Source organism: Anomaloglossus baeobatrachus, chromosome 9, assembly GCF_048569485.1.
Source record: "Anomaloglossus baeobatrachus isolate aAnoBae1 chromosome 9, aAnoBae1.hap1, whole genome shotgun sequence".
NCBI lineage: Eukaryota > Metazoa > Chordata > Amphibia > Anura > Aromobatidae > Anomaloglossus > Anomaloglossus baeobatrachus.
In genome coordinates, this window is record NC_134361.1 from 47,691,214 (window position 1) to 47,709,883 (window position 18,670).

The window sequence follows — 18,670 nt, forward strand, 5'->3', positions numbered from 1 at the left end:
GCTGTAATTACCTGTGTAAAAGGCGGTGCTCTTAGATACTCAGCAGTGTCAAATGTCATAAAACTATCACCGAGGGTCAAAAAATAGAACAGAATGTGTAAAGATCCCTTATCCGAAGGCTTGAACAAACTTTCATTTCTGATTGTTAGCTATGGAATCATTAAAATGTTACACAAGCCAAAACATGTCTGTCGTCTGATGGCTGCACAACACATTCAGAGAAATATGAACAAGCATAACTGCTTCATAATGCATAAGGAATGAAAAATACAACTAGCCATATGAAAAATTGAAAAAATTGAAATGTGACATTGCATAACTGCTGAGGATTATTTGAAAAAAAGAGATATTTAGCTAATGTATTGATCAATTCATTACTGCCCCATAACCACAGTGACTACATGGACACTCAGGGCCCAGCATGGGTTAAAGTTTCTTAAAATTCAGCCAGACGTATTGTTCTTCTGTGTGTTAACTCATGTTTGCTAAACTATTGTTTGGGACCAGACCCTTCAGAGCAATCATTGTAATGTAGTTGTGTATTGCTAATCTAATGTAAATTACCTTAATAGCCATTGTCTAGTCTGTGCATTCCAGACTACATGTAGATATCCTCAGTCTTTCTATCCACATCATTTAAATGAACATTATCCATGCAGCTTGAAATTCATCCAATAAGAGAAGCAACCTTGTACAACCAATCCGATAAGGGCACAGTTTATCCTAAGGGAAGGTTATGGCTATGAAAGGGATTTCTTTAAGTCACCAATTGTTGATGGATGTGCATGATCCAGTCAAGCTCTTAGGAGCTGGCTAGGGGATCAGAACTATGATGCCTTGTGGACTCGGTCTAGGGACTTTGGCACCGACTAGAGGATCATTTGGCTACAGGGCTTCAATCTAGGGACTTCGATTACGATTGAAGACCATATCCACAGTCTAGGGATTTCGACTTCGGCTGCCAGGATTATATCATCATACCAGAGACTACTTAAGGAGGAAATCCAGGTTGGGACAATCCAGTCACCTGGCTACAGACTTTAAGGACCTCAGCCAGCTTCCTAAATCTGGCGTTATTCCATTCTCGGTGGGTGCCCGCCAAAAGCGGGGTGCTGCTGGATTGGAGTAAGTAGCCCTGGAAGCTCTGAAGCACAGACATTCTAAATCCCTGGTGAGCCAGCGGAAGGGTGAGACTCTGTTGCCTGTTACATTTGTGTGTTTTGCTGGTTATGTGCTATGTGCCGTTAATTGTTTGGGGATCCAATAAAGTCTTAATATTGTAATTCCCTCACCCTGTGTTGTCGAATAGTGTTCCGCCCACGGTTAAGGAGGTCGTGAGTTCAGTTGGATGAGCCCTGAGCCACGCTGTCTTTCTAAAGGCGGCTGGGCCAGCTGACAAGAGCACCCACTGAGCCCCGTGTCTCCACAATTGGTGGCAGCACTGGGATACTACTCAGCCTGGTTTATCCAGGGGAGCTGCAGAGGACTGGTGTTCGTGGACACCGTCCAGGGCTCAACAACCAGGGAGGCACATAAGCATACCCAGCAGGCCATAGGGGAGGCATTCAGGTTTCGGACGCTGCCATGTCCAACCCCACCAGCTCAGCCATGGGACAAGGACAAAAGAGGAGTTACGACCGCAGCAGTAAATGGATGCTACAGGATCTGTGCCAGATGCAAAAGATTGTCTACAGGAACGCTGACACTCGGTCGGACTTGATTCAGAAATTAGTCCGTTGGGATGCCCAGAATGATGCAGAGGACGATGAGGACCCCGCCGTTAGTGACACAGAGGACTTAAACTATGTGCCACATCATGGATCTAGTAACAATCGGGAATCAACTTGGTCCAAAATGGCCCAAGCCACAGCGTTGTTGGCTGCATTGGGGCCTAAATCCTCAGGAGAAGAGAGGGCTTGTGTTCTGGAATATGTTTATGGAGTTCCAGCTGCCGTACTGCTAACACCAGCCGCTCGAGAAGGATGGTCCCGCTACCCAGCAGAAGCTGCACCGAAACAAAGGTCTACAAACAGGGCCTGTAACTTGCCCAATCTACGGCGCTGTTATACATGTGGGCGCCATGGACATTTCGATAAAGATTGTCTCCAAAACCGAGGCCCCAGGCTTGGAGCCCATCTGCCAGCTCAGCCGGTCAAGGTCTGTGACATACAGAGCCAGGGGCTACGAGACACTGGATCTTCCATCACCCTGGTCAGCCCAGATATTGTTCCCACAGAACATCATTTACCTGGCCGCCAAGTGACCTCACCCTTGCTGGGGGCCAGCGCTCGGACATCCCTCTGGCATGTGTGCAGTTGGACCTAAGGACCGACCAGGGAGAGGTCGAGGTGGAGCTTGTGAACAGCCTCCCCACACCTGGTATTTTGGGGACTAACCAGGAAGCGATCGATGTGGGACTTGTGAACAACCTCCCCATACCTGTCATTGTGGAGACTGACCAGAGCAAGGCTGATGTGGAGCTTATGGACACCGTCCCCACACCAGTTATTTAGGGAAATGACCAGGAAGAGGTGGATGTGAGACTTGTGGACAGCCTCCCCACACCTGATATTTTGGGGACCAACCAGGAAGCGATCAATGTGGGACTTGTGAACAGCCTCCCCATACCTGTCATTGTGGAGACTGACCAGAGCAAGGCTGATGTGGAGCTTATGAGCAGCATCCCCACCCCTGTTATTTTGGGGTCTGACCAGGAAGAGGTCCATATGGAACTTATGGACAGCCTCCCTACACCTGTTGTTTCGGGGACTAACCAGGAGGAAGTTGATGTAGGGCTCATGGATGGTCTCCCCACTTCTGTTGTTTCAGGGACTAGCCAGGAGGAAGTTGAAGTGGGGTTCATAGATGGCCCCACCAAGCCTGTTGTTTCGAATACCACCCAGAGGGAAGTGAAAGTGGGGCTTGTGGATTACCTGCTCACACCAGTCATTTTGGAGAATGACCTAGGACAAGGACTATCCAGCCAGTTTGTTACCGCCATCACCCGCAGCCAAGCCAAACACCATCCTTGTGCAGATGTTTCTCCCAACCCATCTGAGGGGAACCCTCCTCCTCAATTTTCAGCCTCCTCCTCAGATGCAACGATGGCTATTGACTGGGGAAAGATTGATAGTAAGAAATGTATGCAAGCCCAACTCATGGACCCCACCTTAGTGCTTGTCCACAATATGGCTGCTCAACCTGGGGGAGGTAATCAGGGGGAGGTGTATAGATGCGAGCCTCTGATGCTGACCTCACCATTAAAAAGGACAATTCCGTCAAGAGGAGAAGGATGATCGGAAGCCTATCATGTCTGGCTAATATTAAGAAGGGGGAGGAATGTGACGACATGGACTCTCAGTACCTAGCATGGGTTAAAGTTTCTTAAAATTCAGCCAGACGTATTGTTGTTCTGTGTGTTAACTCATGTTTTCTAAACTATTGTTTGGGACCAGACCCTTCAGAGCAATCATTGTAATGTAGTTGTGTATTGCTAATCTAATGTAAATTACCTTAGTAGCCATTGTCTAGTCTGTGCATTCCAGACTACATGTAGATATCCTCAGTCTTTCTATCCACATCATTTAAATGAACATTATCCATGCAGCTTGAAATTCATCCAATAAGAGAAGCAACCTTGTACAACCAATCCGATAAGGGCACAGTTTATCCTAAGGGAAGGTTATGGCTATAAAAGGGATTTCTTTAAGTCACCAATTGTTGATGGATGTGCATGATCCAGTCTAAGTTTTTAGGAGCTGGCTAGGGGATCAGAACCATGATGCCTTGTGGACTCGGTCTAGGGACTTTGGCTCCGACTAGAGGATCACTTGGCTACAGCGCTTCAATCTAGGGACTTCGATTCTGATTGGAGACCATATCCACAGTCTAGGGATTTCGACTCCGGCTGCCAGGATTATATCATCATACCAGAGACTACTTAAGGAGGAAATCCAGGTTGGAACAATCCAGTCATCTGGCTACAGACCTTAAGGACCTCAGCCAGCTTCCTCAATCTGGCGTTATTCCATTCTCGGTGGGTGCCCGCCAAAAGCGGGGTGCTGCCGGATTGGAGTAAGTAGCCCTGGAAACTCTGAAGCACGGACATTCTAAATCCCTGGTGAGCCAGCGGAAGGGTGAGACTCTGTTGCCTGTTACATTTGTGTGTTTTGCTGGTTATGTGTTATGTGCCGTTAATTGTTTGGGGATCCAATAAAGTCTTAATATTGTGGTTCCCTCACCCTGTGTTGTGTGAGTAGTGTTCCGCCCATGGTTAAGGAGGTCGTGTGTTCAGTTGGGATGAGCCCTGAGCCACGCTGTCTTTCTAAAGGCGGCTGGGCCAGCGGACAAGAGCACCCACTGAGCCCCGTGTCTCCACAACCACTTCATGGTAATCTCTTATTTATGGGGTCACTGACCAAATGTTACCTCTATATGCGGTTAAAACCTGCTTGTGTGCATGGGTACCTAACCAAATTTTTTTCTGTCTGAGAACCCAGTCCCGCCCTTTAGCCATGTTTATTCAGTTTCCTATATAGCCAGGTCCCTTGTTTCCCATACACAAGAAGGTTTCAACCACACATAGAGGTAACATTTGGTTAGGTACCCATACACACAAGTAGGTTTTAACAGCATATAGAGGCAACATTTAGTTAGAGACCCCATAAGTAAGAGATTACCGTGAAGTGGTTATGGGGCAGTAATGAATTGATCAATACATTAGCTAAATATCTCTCTTTTTTTTTTTTTTTTTTTAAATAATCCTCAGCAGTTATGCAATTACACATTTCAATTTTTTCAATTTTGCATATGGCTAATTGTATTTTTCGTTCCTTATGTATTATAAAGCAGTTATGCTTGTCCACATTTCTCTGAATTTGGTGTGCAGCTTTCACTTCATATAGATTGTGTATTTTTTGGCTAGCACCCTGTTCACATTTACAATGGTGTTCCAGCAGTCTTTTTGATTGTCGTCTGATGGCGTCTTCTATGCGGACATTAACATCATTGTTTGTGAAAGCACGTTACCACCATCGCGATCATTACTGTTATCGCAATCATTACCGCTATCGCGATTATTGCCCCCTGTCATGAAGGTGGGTTGCCCACCTTTGTGACATTACTTTTAAGTTTTTGCATCTATTTGAAATCTAAAGTAATTTTTATAATTTGGTTTCATTAAAACGGTGCATTGCTTAGAAACTTTTTACTTTGTATGTTCAGCTTTTATGCAGTCTTAGTGGATTGCTTGGTGGAGTTTTAATAAAATCCCTGTTTTCTCTGCTGTAAATGGAGCAGTGGTCAGAGTGCTGAGCTGTGCATAACCCTGCCTACACCTTTGATTGGTGTGTGCAGTGCACGTCGTCAGCATTCTGCAAATCGGTAGTGGGGGCGGGGTTTCACAGATTAGCCTGACTGGTTGGCACATGACAGTTAGTCTTCTAATAATAATCTCCTGCTGATAAAACACTGATTGCATTGAAACTACAGAAACTGCTGAGTAAGTGACACAATCCTGGAATCAGGCTCTCTGCTTCTATATCATGCTGCTCTGAGGTTAAATAATAATAATAATTATTCACTTATATAGCACCATTAATTCCACAGCACTTTACATACTGTCCTCACAATCTAAAGTCCCTATCAGTATGTCTTTTGAGTAAACCAGAGAACCCAGAGGAAACCCACACAAACTCCTTGCAGATGTTGTCCTTGGTGGAATTTAAACCCAGGACCCCAGCATTACAGCACTGTGCTACCCACTGATCCACCCTGAAATAGCAAAAACCTGCTGAGAGATTCCCTTTAACATCAGAGGCAGGATTACAATGACGGGTAACACCATGATGCAAAGCTGATAACACAGGATACACCAATTACAATAGGGGACATCACAGCTGACCCAGCCCCTCCCTTCACAATGACCTTTGCACATGCTCATTAGACACATCAATGTTAGGATTAGAGTCTGTGCTCATGTACATGTGTTGTTTCCTGAAACACCGGGAAGTTAGTGTCTAAAAAAGCCTCTGTGGCCAGTGTGAAAACGGCAAGATTTCTATTTTCTATACAGACTATGGTATGAAGAATAAGGTAAACATTTTAGCCAAATACATTTAAAATAAAAACCAAATGTAAACAACAGGTCATTTTCTGTTTAATACATGAGATTCATTACTATTGTCTGTGTGGTCGTGTCCTTCATATTTCATATTTCCATAGACTTGTGCATTGTATATTATCTCATAACAATGTTATTATTATTATTGTTATTACTATTATTATTATTATTAATAATAAGAGTCATATTCTCTCTATATTCAGGTCACGGTAAATGGACAGTTCCTACTAGAATATCGTCATCGTGTCTCCTACCAAACCATCCAGTCCCTTCAAATAACCGGGGACCTCAATATCAGCTGTGTCACCTTTTCTCCATCTGTAAGTATCTATATTATCTAGAAGAAGGAATAGTCTTCCATGTTTGTCGGGATGGGGGGAAAATCATCACTTCTGTGACGCCCTGGCCGGGCCAGGTAGTCACAGATAGGCCCCTGCACAACACCTTTCCCTCACAGGTGACATCAGCCAACCTTAAAACCCTAGTCACCCCCCTCAGGGCTAGATGGACACACCGGGGGGTGGAACCAGGCGGTTGGAAGACACCCACCAAGGAGTCTGGACAGTAAAGAGTTCAGTTGAGTGTTGGAGTTCAAGTGGGAGAGGAGTGTGGACTGGAGCTGTGTGCAGCTCCAGCAGAGGCGAATACCCCAAATTGAACGTCACCAGGGTAGGAGCCCTGGTGCCACTGGCTAGGAGGCAGACGGCGGTCTCCGTCTGCAGGAGCCGGGAAGACGGCTCGATGGAACCGTGGTGGACCGGGACAGGGTAGTGGCCTGCCGCTACCGACCCGGGGAACCGACTTGGAAACCCTGAAGCCGGGACCAGAAGCGACTGGAACCAGCTAATTAACCAATTGAGGCCATGACTAGAGGTCCTGTCCCACCCAAAGTCCCTATTAGAAGGCAACAACCCACCGAGGGGGATAAAAGGCCCCCGCCCGGCTCAGAGATCCCACGGGCCAGCGTCTGCGGGCAAAGGGCTCCTTAGGCCACATCCAGCAGGGAGCGGACTCCTGAAGTTGCAAGCACAGGCAGTCCACCATTACACAAAGGTGCAGGAGAAAGACAGAGACCACCAGCCGGGTGGGGGGAACCAGAACGCAGCCGGCTATGGGCACCGACCACCATTACCTTGGTTTACCAGAGACTCGTGTGTTTCCTTCAAAAGTAAGTACACCAGCACCCTGCGGTCGCCCATCTCCCTGCACCAACAAACCCCAACGGGTCCCGGGGCCACCATCCCTGCCCACGGAGGGGTTAACAACTTGCTGCACAAAATCTCCCCCGGGTGCCCCGTAACTGCAGCGGTGGTGTCCAACCTCACCACATACCGTGGGTGGCGTCACGAACCTAGTACGGCCCAGCCCGTACATATACGTCCTACATCCACCATTCCCCTGATCCCTTTTCATTCGGAGTGTCCGCGGGATCCCCCGGGTCCAAAGACCCTCGAGCCACCCACCGGAAGGCCCGGACACAAGCAGCGGCAGGCTGCCGGCACAGGGGCGGCACACTTCCATACTAGTAAAGATAATTCAGGGAACCGGTCAGGAGAATCGTGCTGCATTGACCATGGGTAGCAGAAACCGGGGATAGGCTCCACATCGATCTATATTTTACTCTAAAACGCTGTGACATGACTCAGTAAAGTCTGACTGACGGCCAAACCTTGCTGTACCGACCCCTAACCCCCCCAAAACCCCCTTTTCCCAACTTCTTAACCTAAAATAAGATGCAAAGACGGTGTGACATTGGATATAAAAGGCCACTCCAGCCTGTTTATTAACAAAAAACAACCAATAACATTTCATTCATAAACATAATAATAGTAATAACTCCATAATAACATAACCATCAGCAAAGGAGGGGGGGTAAGTGAAGAGTCCCATTGTACATGATTGTGTCGCGGGCGGAGGAGGGGACGCCGCGCTCTCCCTACTGCTGCTCGGGTCCGGCTGCCGCTGCGGCTGCTGCGGCCTGCTGCTGCCGCTGCTCGGTGGCTCGAGCGATGGGCCGGATCCCGGGGACTCGAGCGGCGCTCCTCGCCCGTGAGTGAAAGGGGGGTTTTTGGGTGTGGGGATTGTTTATTGTCCGTGACGCCACCCACGGTTGTGGTGATTTGGTTGACACCACCGCTGCTCTGTATGGGGATCCCGGGAAGGATGGTATGGAGCAGCCAGTTGTTGTGTTGCCCCTCCGTGGGTAGGGGTTGGTGATCCCGGGGCCCAGTGATGAGGTGGGTGATGCAGGGCTTGGTGGGGTGCAGGGACGCAGGGGCAGCGCTGTGCCTTGCGGCACTGTGGTACTCACTCAGCCTGAGACGTTGACATAGTTTTCGGTAAAACACACGGCTGGAAAGACGGTTCCCACGGACGGCTGCACTTGCTTTCCCCAGTAGGTGACGGTGATGTCCCTTTTCCTGCACCTAATGTTTCTGTGTTGGTAGCGATGGGTTCCCACCGGTAACCCGCTCCCCGGCTTGGATATGGGCCGGAGGAGCCCTACTTTGCCCGCAGGCGATGGCCCTGAGAAACTGGTGCCTTGGCGGTGGCGGTGTCTCTCCGTTACGGTCGGACTGTTGCCTTCAATCGGGACTTGGTTGTTTGGAGACAGACGTCCCCTTCACTGACGGATTTGGCAAATTATGGCGACTCCTATCCTTGCCGGGGTCCGAGAGGCCCCTGCCCTGGTGCTGACTGTTCTTCGTATACTGCTCCAGACCGCCGGGCCACTACCCGTCCGCGGTCCTTCTAGCAACCTCCGAGCAGTCACCCCTGCGGACTATCACCGCCGTCTGCTGACCTTGCTGTCACTGTCCAGGCACACAGCCGGACCAACTTCAGGCTTTACTACTGTCACTTCAGCTCTTCTCTTTTAGCTTTACTACTACTTTCTTCCACTTCACTTCACTTTCCTCACTCCACTGTTTACTCCTCCTCAGACTCTACTAAAGCTTCAACTCCAACTCTCTCTGATCTGCCTGGTTCTTCCCGCCTCCAGGGCTGTGAACTCCTCGGTGGGCGGAGCCAACCGCCTGGCCCACCCCCTGGTGTGAACATCAGCCCCTGGAGGAAGGCAACAAGGATTTTGGTAGCCTTGGTGTTCCTAACTGGGGTGTAGGGTGTGGTGGTGTGATGACCTGTGACCCCTGGCTTGCCCAGGGCGTCACATTCCCCCTTAGCAAAATGCAGACCGTCCGCGGGCTGCCCGTCCAACACCGGTTTTTATTTTCTGAAAAAGGTAACATATAAATCATAACATCATCCCACAATGGGAGGCACATTTCTTAAACGTTGCTAAACGGTTTACGGCTACGGTTTCCGCTCTCTCCCACCCAAGCAACCTGGCCCTGATGCTGCCCCTAAAACCCAGGCAGCACCCCTTGACCCAAGTCCAGCACAAGTTACCCGAGCGGGATCTGTCCTTCCCCTCCAGAGGGTAGCCACCGGTTCCTGTGGTGGCTGGGCCCCAGCCTGCTCTGCTGAGGGCCCTCCCTCCAACCTGCCTCTCTGGAGGCGGTAATTGCGGAAACGGTAACGGTAAAACAACTTATTTACAAGCCACTAATGTTTGTGGTTGCCCTGCAAGTTCACGGGCTTGTCCATGGAAAGTCCTCCATGCCAACTTTTTTAAACGGTCCTGTGAGGCAAATCCCGGGATATGAAGATGAACTATGACTTCCAGTCATAATCGCTCATCACTCCCTGGCAGTGCCCCCCTCCCTTCTTGTCCTAAATGTCCAGCATCTGTGAAGGTGTTACACCTCCATGGCCATCTCCTGTGATATGGAGATGAGATGATGTGGGAACAAAGGACACAGGATGACTCCCTGCCGTCACCCTGTAACAAGAGTTGTAGCTCATTATAAGGCTCTGGAACTAGCCAGACAGAACGACTCCAGTAAAAAATGGTTCATATCTCGCAAGCCATATTTCCGATAAATATGGCAACCATAAAAATGGTGTCTCCGCATGCGGACGATGCCGGCACACCCTTTTTATGGGAGCAGGACATTGGGAAATGCCCCAGGCGTGATATCAGCCAATGGGGAACTGGCAGACAGGTCATGAGTCCCCTCGTTCTGTAGCTAAATTCATAACTGTCACAATGAGAGCATTGGCGTCCGCCTACGACGCTCCCAGGCAAAGTTATGGCCCATATTCCATGTTGTGGATTGTCCATAACTCAAGCCAGGGGTGGAGCAGTGCTCCCTCTGAGGTCACTAAGGTAGGAGGGGACCTGGATTTGCCCAGGTTGATAACCCTACTTCGGCCATTTTCCAGTGTTCTTTTCGCTGGGGGCACGTGTAGGAAACATCTGTGGGAAGGATCCTAGAAACCTGGGTACAGCGCCCCCCTGTGGCCAGACGCAACAAGGTAACTGCTGGAACTGTGTATGCCTGTTTGTAACCCATGCTTTGATTGTAACTGTACTCTGACATATGTATATTCTGTAGATTCCCTATTGTATATATTGTAGTTTCTAGTGTGCTTTAGGCTGATTAAATTATATAATTAATCTTGGGCTGTTCTGTTATCTCGATCTTGAATCCCACGTCTGTGTGTTCGGCTAATAGTTACCGTGAAGCGGTTGGTGGCAGCGAGTTGTGCCAAGGATTATTGTGGGGAGGCCAGTGAGATTCGGGGAGGTTTTATATATTCCGCCCGCGGAGGTCGGGGGAATATATACCCTACTCTCACCGGGGACCCTTCAATAATCGGCATAAGTAGTATAGCGGCCTCCTTGCTTATTGTCGGGCAATTCCATAATTGGCCTGACTATAAGAGGGGCGCTAGAGAGCGCGTCACGTGCTCTGTCTGTCGGTCGGGAGGTATAAAGGAGGGGTGACCCCCACTTGTTACCCCCCGATTGTGACGTACTGGTAGCCAGCGCGGGGGATTTCTGAGTGACCCCCCCCGGTGGTTTGTGACATATTGGTGGCAAGCGGTGGGATCGAGATAATAGTGTGTGTGAGTGTGAGACCCATACTCCCAGACACTAAAGACTGCCTGCAGCAGCTGTGGCTGCTGGGGTCTTCAGACTAGCTCAACACTAGAGTGTCAGAGTGCAGATACTGTAAGGTGTGTGGAGGCATCAGGTGTCAGTTCTGTGTCAGTGACCAAAAGTCTGCAAGAATGGCTGATGGCACCAGGAGCAGAGCTATGCAACTGGCCAATGCTAAGGCAGGAGCCGAAGAGAGGGAGGACGGTGCTGTGGACAGCAATGAGGAGGTTGCCCACGAGTCCTCCAGGAGCTCGACGCCAGAAAACCGTTCTGCCGAGGACATTGCACAACCTGGCAATTATGGACAAGATGAGGAGCAGCTCACCCAAGGTTCCTCAACGAGCCAGATGCCAGCCCTCCGCTCTGAAAGGGACAGTGAATCGCCTAGCTCTGCAGCGTGCCGCAGATCACCACGTGCCATTCCACCGAGCCTGGGAGGCTCGGATAGCCTTCTTCAAATGGCTATGGCCCTTCTCCAGGCTGGAGACCAGAAGGGCTACAAGGAACTCCTGGCAGAGCGCAGGGCAGAGCGGCAGGCAGCGCGTGACGCTGAGGCTGCGGAGCGGCACGCAGAGCGTGAGGCTGCGGAGCGAGAGCGGCAGGCAGCGCGTGAAGAGCGAGAGCGAGAGCGACAGGCAGACCGTGACTACCAGCTGCAGCTAGCTCAGCTCCGGCCCTCATCAGCCACACGTGACCTTCGAGACACCAAACTTCCAAAGGTCCGTGTTGAGGACTTCCCAGTGCTGGAGAAGGATGGAGACTTGGACTCTTTCTTGACTGCTTTTGAACGGACTTGCTTGCAGCACCATCTGGACAAGGACCAGTGGGCCAAATACCTGACCCCCCGTTTAAGGGGTAAGGCCCTGGATATCCTTGGGGACTTGCCTGCTGAGGCAGATCAGGGCTACGACACCATCAAGCGGGCCCTGATCCAACAGTACAACCTCACTCCGGAGTCCTACCGCAAGAAGTTCCGGACCCTGCAGAAGGGACCAAAGGACTCCTGGGCTGACCACCGGCGGGCACTTGCCCGAGCTGCCGACCACTGGACCCAAGGCCTGCAGCTTTCCACCGGACCAGAGATCCTGGACTTGGTCATCACGGAGCAACTCTTGTGGAACTGCCCTGAGGATCTCCGCCAGTTCATCCGAGACCAGAAGCCAAAGGGGTCCACGGCTACAGCTGCCCTGGCCGATGACTACACCAACAATCGGGCTCCTGAAGCCAGGAGAGCAGCCACCAGCAGCACCTGGAGAGGGGGTAAGATGAACTCTGCGACTGCCCCACCTGCCCCTAGACTGCAGGGGGTGTCCCCCTCAACTCCCCTCTCCAGGCCCGTGGCAGAACCAAGACGGTGCCACCAGTGCAACCTACCTGGACACTTCAAGGCCATGTGCCCTCAGCGTCCCAAGGCCCCGGCTCCGTCCCCGTCCCAAGGGCCGCCCAAGGTGTATTGTGTGGGTGGGGGTGGTGGTAGGTCCCTGGACAGCTTCCAACCTGTCACCGTCGGCCGGTCTGTGACCATGGGACTGCGAGACAGCGCCTCGGAGGTGACTCTGGTGCGGCCTGAGATGGTGTCCCCCCAAGACTTGATCCCTGGAAAAACCCTCGCTGTCTCCGGGATTGGAGGCATTGACCCGGCGCTGCCTGTTGCTGACATTTATGTGGACTGGGGCGCAGGGCGAGGGGTGAGGGAGGTGGGGGTAACTGATCGGATCCCTGCAAACGTGCTACTTGGGACAGATTTGGGGCAGATAACCTCCCAGTTTGGGCCCCCCCCAAGGGCTGAACCTTCAGCCCGTACTGACATGACTCCTAACAATGTTAATGTGTTATCTATGAATGATGTAAGGGAGGAGGGAGTGAACTCTGATATTTCTGCTTGCATAGACACCATAGACACACACTCAGCTGCAGCTGTGACAGGGGAGGGGGTCAGAGAAAGGTGTGACAATGCCTCTACAAGTAATCAGCCTGTGAGCTGGGATCTGCTGCCCTCTGCAGGGATAAGCAGAGAGCAGGGTGCTGCAGGGGGAGGACCAGTGTGTGGGGTGGGGGCTACCACAGCAAATGTGGGGTCCCCAGAGATTTCACAGCGGGGTTCTGTTGCTGCAGGAGGGGAACAGGCAGGTGAGATTGGGGCCGGTCCAGGAGCGGAAGTGCTCCCAGGTAAGATCTCGGTGCATGGTTCCCCCACAACCGGGGTGTCAGGAAGCCAGGTAGGTCTGCCTGAACCGGCGACTTGGTCAGGAACGGAGGAGGAGCAGGCACGACCCACGGTCGCAGCGGCTGTGGCCGCTGTCACCCGCAGTGGGAGTGCTGGAAGCCAAGGGGCCTCCCGGAGGTCCGATAGCTCTTCCCCTTCTGACCAAGTGGCAGCCGAGTCAGGTGGAGGCCAGGACACAGGTCCCGGGGTACTGACCGAAGATGTGACAGTCTCGTCGATTCTGGCCACATCTAGTCAGGGGTTTCAGGCAGCGTTAGAGGCTGACGACAGCCTGAAAGCTCTTAAGGAGCAGGCGGCACAGCCTCCCTCGGACTCGGACCCGGAGCGAGTGGTCTGGGACCAAGGACGGCTGTACCGGGCCACGGTCCAGCAGGGTTCACCGGAGGCGTGGCCCAGGGACCGACAGTTGGTGGTACCCTATCCGTTCCGGACGGAGTTGTTGCGGATCGCACATGAGATTCCGATGGCCGGACACCTAGGGATCGCTAAGACCAAGGCCAGGTTAAACCAGCATTTCTACTGGCCAAAAATGGGGGCCGATGTGGCTGCCTACTGCCGTTCGTGTGAAACCTGTCAGAGAGTGGGGAAGGCGGGGCCACACCCCAAAGCCCCACTGGTATCTCTGCCAATCATCGATGAACCTTTCAGGAGGGTGGCTGTGGATCTGGTCGGCCCGCTGGCCATCCCCAGCAGCTCCGGGAAACGCTTCATACTGACGGTAGTGGACTATGCCACCCGGTACCCAGAAGCAGTGGCCTTGTCGTCCATTCGGGCTGACAAGGTGGCCACCGCATTGCTGGAGATTTTCTCCCGAGTGGGTTTTCCCCAGGAAATGCTCACTGACCGGGGGACCCAATTCATGTCCCAGCTGATGGAGGCCCTCTGTAAGCAAGTCCAGGTGCGACATCTGGTGGCCAGCCCGTACCATCCACAGACTAATGGCCTGTGCGAGCGGTTCAATGGCACCTTAAAGCAGATGCTTAAGATGTTGGTCGACTCCCATGGGCGTGACTGGGAGCGGTATCTCCCACACCTGTTATTTGCTTACCGGGAGGTTCCACAGGCCTCAACAGGATTCTCACCGTTTGAGCTCCTGTACGGGCGACGTGTGCGGGGCCCCCTGGCTCTGGTGAAAGAGGCTTGGGAAGGGGATTTGGCCACCCCTGGAGTGTCGGTTATCGAGTATGTCATGCGCTTCCGGGACAAAATGCAGGCCTTGACGCAACTGGTACACGACAATATGGCTCAAGCCCAGGCCGATCAGAAGCGTTGGTACGACCAGAACGCTTGTGAGAGGACCTACCAAGTGGGTCAAAAGGTGTGGGTACTGGTCCCCGTACCACAGGACAAGCTTCAGGCAGCCTGGGAAGGCCCATACCTCGTGTACCAGCAGCTCAACCCTGTGACGTACCTGGTCACCCTGGACCCTGCCCGTGGAAGGCGGAAGCCCTTCCATGTGAACATGATGAAGGCACATCATGAGCGGGAGGCATGTGCGCTCCCCGTGTGCAACCTGCCCGAGGAGGGAGAAGCGGAAACCCTCTTGGATATGCTAGCCCAGGTTAGGGCAGGCGGATCCATTGAGGATGTGGAGGTTGGCCACCAGCTCTTGGAGGACCAACGGTCCCAGCTGTGGGCCACCCTCCTCCCCTTCCGGGGGTTGTTTACCAACCAGCCCGGAAGGACTGACTTGGCTGTCCATCACGTGGACACTGGGGATCATCCCCCGATCCGGCGTTCAGCATATCGGGTCTCCCTGGAGGTGCAGCAACACATGCGCCAGGAGATTGACGAGATGCTGAAGCTGGGGGTGATCCAGGCATCCAACAGCGCTTGGGCCTCGCCTGTAGTCCTCGTCCCTAAGAAGGACCGAACCACTCGGTTCTGCGTGGACTACAGGGGGCTCAATGCTGTCACGGTCGCCGATGCGTACCCAATGCCACGCATCGATGACCTGCTCGATCAGTTGGCCGGGGCTCAGTACCTGACCATCATGGACCTGAGCCGGGGATATTGGCAGATCCCCCTGACTCGCAAGGCCAGGGAACGCTCTGCCTTTATTACCCCATTTGGACTATACGAGTCCACGGTGATGCCATTCGGGATGAGGAATGCCCCTGCCACTTTCCAGCGGATGGTCAACACCCTGCTCAAGGGACTTGAAGGGTACGCGGCCGCGTACCTGGATGACATTGCCGTCTTCAGTCCCACCTGGGAGGACCACCTAGAGCATCTAGCACAGGTGCTCAGGCGGATCCACCGGGCAGGTTTGACCATCAAGCCGGGAAAGTGTCAGCTGGCCATGAGCGAGGTCCAGTACCTCGGTCACCGGGTAGGCGGGAGGACACTGAAGCCCGAGCCTGAGAAAGTGGAGGCCATCGCATCCTGGCCCACCCCCAGGACCAAGAAGCAGGTGATGTCCTTCTTGGGGACCGCTGGGTACTATAGGAGGTTTGTTCCATGCTATAGTAGCCTGGCAAAGCCCTTGACGGACCTCACCAAGAAGAAGCTGCCCTCTGCAGTCGATTGGACAGTGGACTGCGAGACAGCCTTCCGGGCCCTAAAGGACGCCCTGTCCAGCCCGCCCGTGCTACAGGCAGCCGACTTCACGCGGCCGTTTGTAGTACAGACCGACGCCAGTGACTTCGGCCTCGGTGCGGTGCTCAGCCAGGTGGACTCTGCGAGCCAAGAGCACCCAGTCTTGTACCTGAGCAGGAAGCTGTTACCAAGGGAAGTGGCCTATTCCACGATGGAGAAGGAGTGCCTGGCCATAGTGTGGGCCCTGCAGCGTCTGCAACCCTATCTATACGGGCGCCACTTCATCGTGGAGACGGACCACAATCCCCTCAGCTGGTTGCACACCGTCTCTGGGACGAATGGGCGATTGTTGCGATGGAGCCTTGCGCTCCAGCAATACAACTTCACCATTCGCCACAAAAGGGGCCGTGACCACGGTAACGCAGACGGGCTGTCCCGACAAGGAGAGGTCGCGGACGGGCGCACGGGGGAACACCGGAGTGTGCTGCCCCCTAGCGCCCTCAAAAGGGGGGAGGTGTGAGGCAAATCCCGGGATATGAAGATGAACTATGACTTCCAGTCATAATCGCTCATCACTCCCTGGCAGTGCCCCCCTCCCTTCTTGTCCTAAATGTCCAGCATCTGTGAAGGTGTTACACCTCCATGGCCATCTCCTGTGATATGGAGATGAGATGATGTGGGAACGAAGGACACAGGATGACTCCCTGCCGTCACCCTGTAACAAGAGTTGTAGCTCATTATAAGGCTCTGGAACTAGCCAGACAGAACGACTCCAGTAAAAAATGGTTCATATCTCGCAAGCCATATTTCCGATAAATATGGCAACCATAAAAATGGTGTCTCCGCATGCGGACGATGCCGGCACACCCTTTTTATGGGAGCAGGACATTGGGAAATGCCCCAGGCGTGATATCAGCCAATGGGGAACTGGCAGACAGGTCATGAGTCCCCTCGTTCTGTAGCTAAATTCATAACTGTCACAATGAGAGCATTGGCGTCCGCCTACGACGCTCCCAGGCAAAGTTATGGCCCATATTCCATGTTGTGGATTGTCCATAACTCAAGCCAGGGGTGGAGCAGTGCTCCCTCTGAGGTCACTAAGGTAGGAGGGGACCTGGATTTGCCCAGGTTGATAACCCTACTTCGGCCATTTTCCAGTGTTCTTTTCGCTGGGGGCACGTGTAGGAAACATCTGTGGGAAGGATCCTAGAAACCTGGGTACAGCGCCCCCCTGTGGCCAGACGCAACAAGGTAACTGCTGGAACTGTGTATGCCTGTTTGTAACCCATGCTTTGATTGTAACTGTACTCTGACATATGTATATTCTGTAGATTCCCTATTGTATATATTGTAGTTTCTAGTGTGCTTTAGGCTGATTAAATTATATAATTAATCTTGGGCTGTTCTGTTATCTCGATCTTGAATCCCACGTCTGTGTGTTCGGCTAATAGTTACCGTGAAGCGGTTGGTGGCAGCGAGTTGTGCCAAGGATTATTGTGGGGAGGCCAGTGAGATTCGGGGAGGTTTTATATATTCCGCCCGCGGAGGTCGGGGGAATATATACCCTACTCTCACCGGGGACCCTTCAATAATCGGCATAAGTAGTATAGCGGCCTCCTTGCTTATTGTCGGGCAATTCCATAATTGGCCTGACTATAAGAGGGGCGCTAGAGAGCGCGTCACGTGCTCTGTCTGTCGGTCGGGAGGTATAAAGGAGGGGTGACCCCCACTTGTTACCCCCCGATTGTGACGTACTGGTAGCCAGCGCGGGGGATTTCTGAGTGACCCCCCCCGGTGGTTTGTGACAGGTCCCCACGGGGACAACGGTGCCGGCAACGGCCGGTTTCCTCAATCACGGTAAATCAGGTAACTCCATCAGTTGATCACTTTCTTATCATTTTTAAACTTTCAAACTCAAAACTCAGTGGTGGTCCCAACGGGGACTGGACAACGGTGCTCCGCTGCCCTTACTCTGGACTTTCAGCTTAATTCGAGGGAGGGGGTGCAGGACTCACTCGGCTCTCCTGGCTGCCCTGCAGTTTGGCATCTAGGGCGAACCACCCCCTCTCTCCACAGTGCCGGGTATACTGCACTATGTCACCCGGCATCAGGTTACGGCCGGGGTGCTCCTCGGGCAGGTGAGCATTCACATCCTGCCGGGCTATAAACACTTCGGCCTCCAGGCCCGGTTCGTATGTAAACCCATAGCCCCGGCGGACATCAAACCGCCTCACCTGCCCCTCGTACAGCGGGCCCCGGACCCGGAACATTGCTTGCCGGAGGCTCTCTTTCTCTCTTATTGCTCGGGCCACCAGCTCCGCCTTTTTCCTCTCTCTCTCTCCGATCTCCAGGCCCAGTGCTACCGGCTCCCTGTCCCAATACGGTGCTACTGCGAGCTCCGGCGCACGGGTCAGGTCCTGCGGGACATTCTGGACGTTGCCCACTGTCAGGGATCTGGGCGACAAGTCCCGCGGTGTCTTGGCCTTGGGCGCCACCTTGCAGCGACAACCCGGCACTACCTCAGCCGAGGTGTGGGGGATGGGCACAGGGGCTTTCCGCAGCTGGGCCTCCGGCTCGGAACGGTCCATCAGCTCCGGCTCGGGGATTTCCTCTGGAGACACCTCCGGTGCGGTTTTCGGAGCCTTCCAAGGCAGCACCTCCGGTCGACTACGGGCTCCGGCTGCAGGTCGGCCCGCCTGGGCGGGCATGCTGGGTAGTGCTACCGGTTGCAGTGGTAGCAGGCCTAGTGGCGGAGTCACGGCCTCCGAGACGGGTGGCG

The 18,670-nt window shown here is 52.9% G+C and overlaps 1 protein-coding gene across 1 annotated transcript in view; it reads left to right on the forward strand.

Moving 5' to 3' along the window:
• The window catches only part of LOC142250440 (galectin-4-like), a 62,440-nt gene that overhangs the window by 23,825 nt on the left and 19,945 nt on the right, over positions 1–18,670 (forward strand). Inside the window, exon 4 of the mRNA XM_075322618.1 lies at positions 6,325–6,441. Coding sequence (XP_075178733.1) covers positions 6,325–6,441 — 117 coding nt within the window. The remainder of the gene's footprint in view (positions 1–6,324; positions 6,442–18,670) is intronic.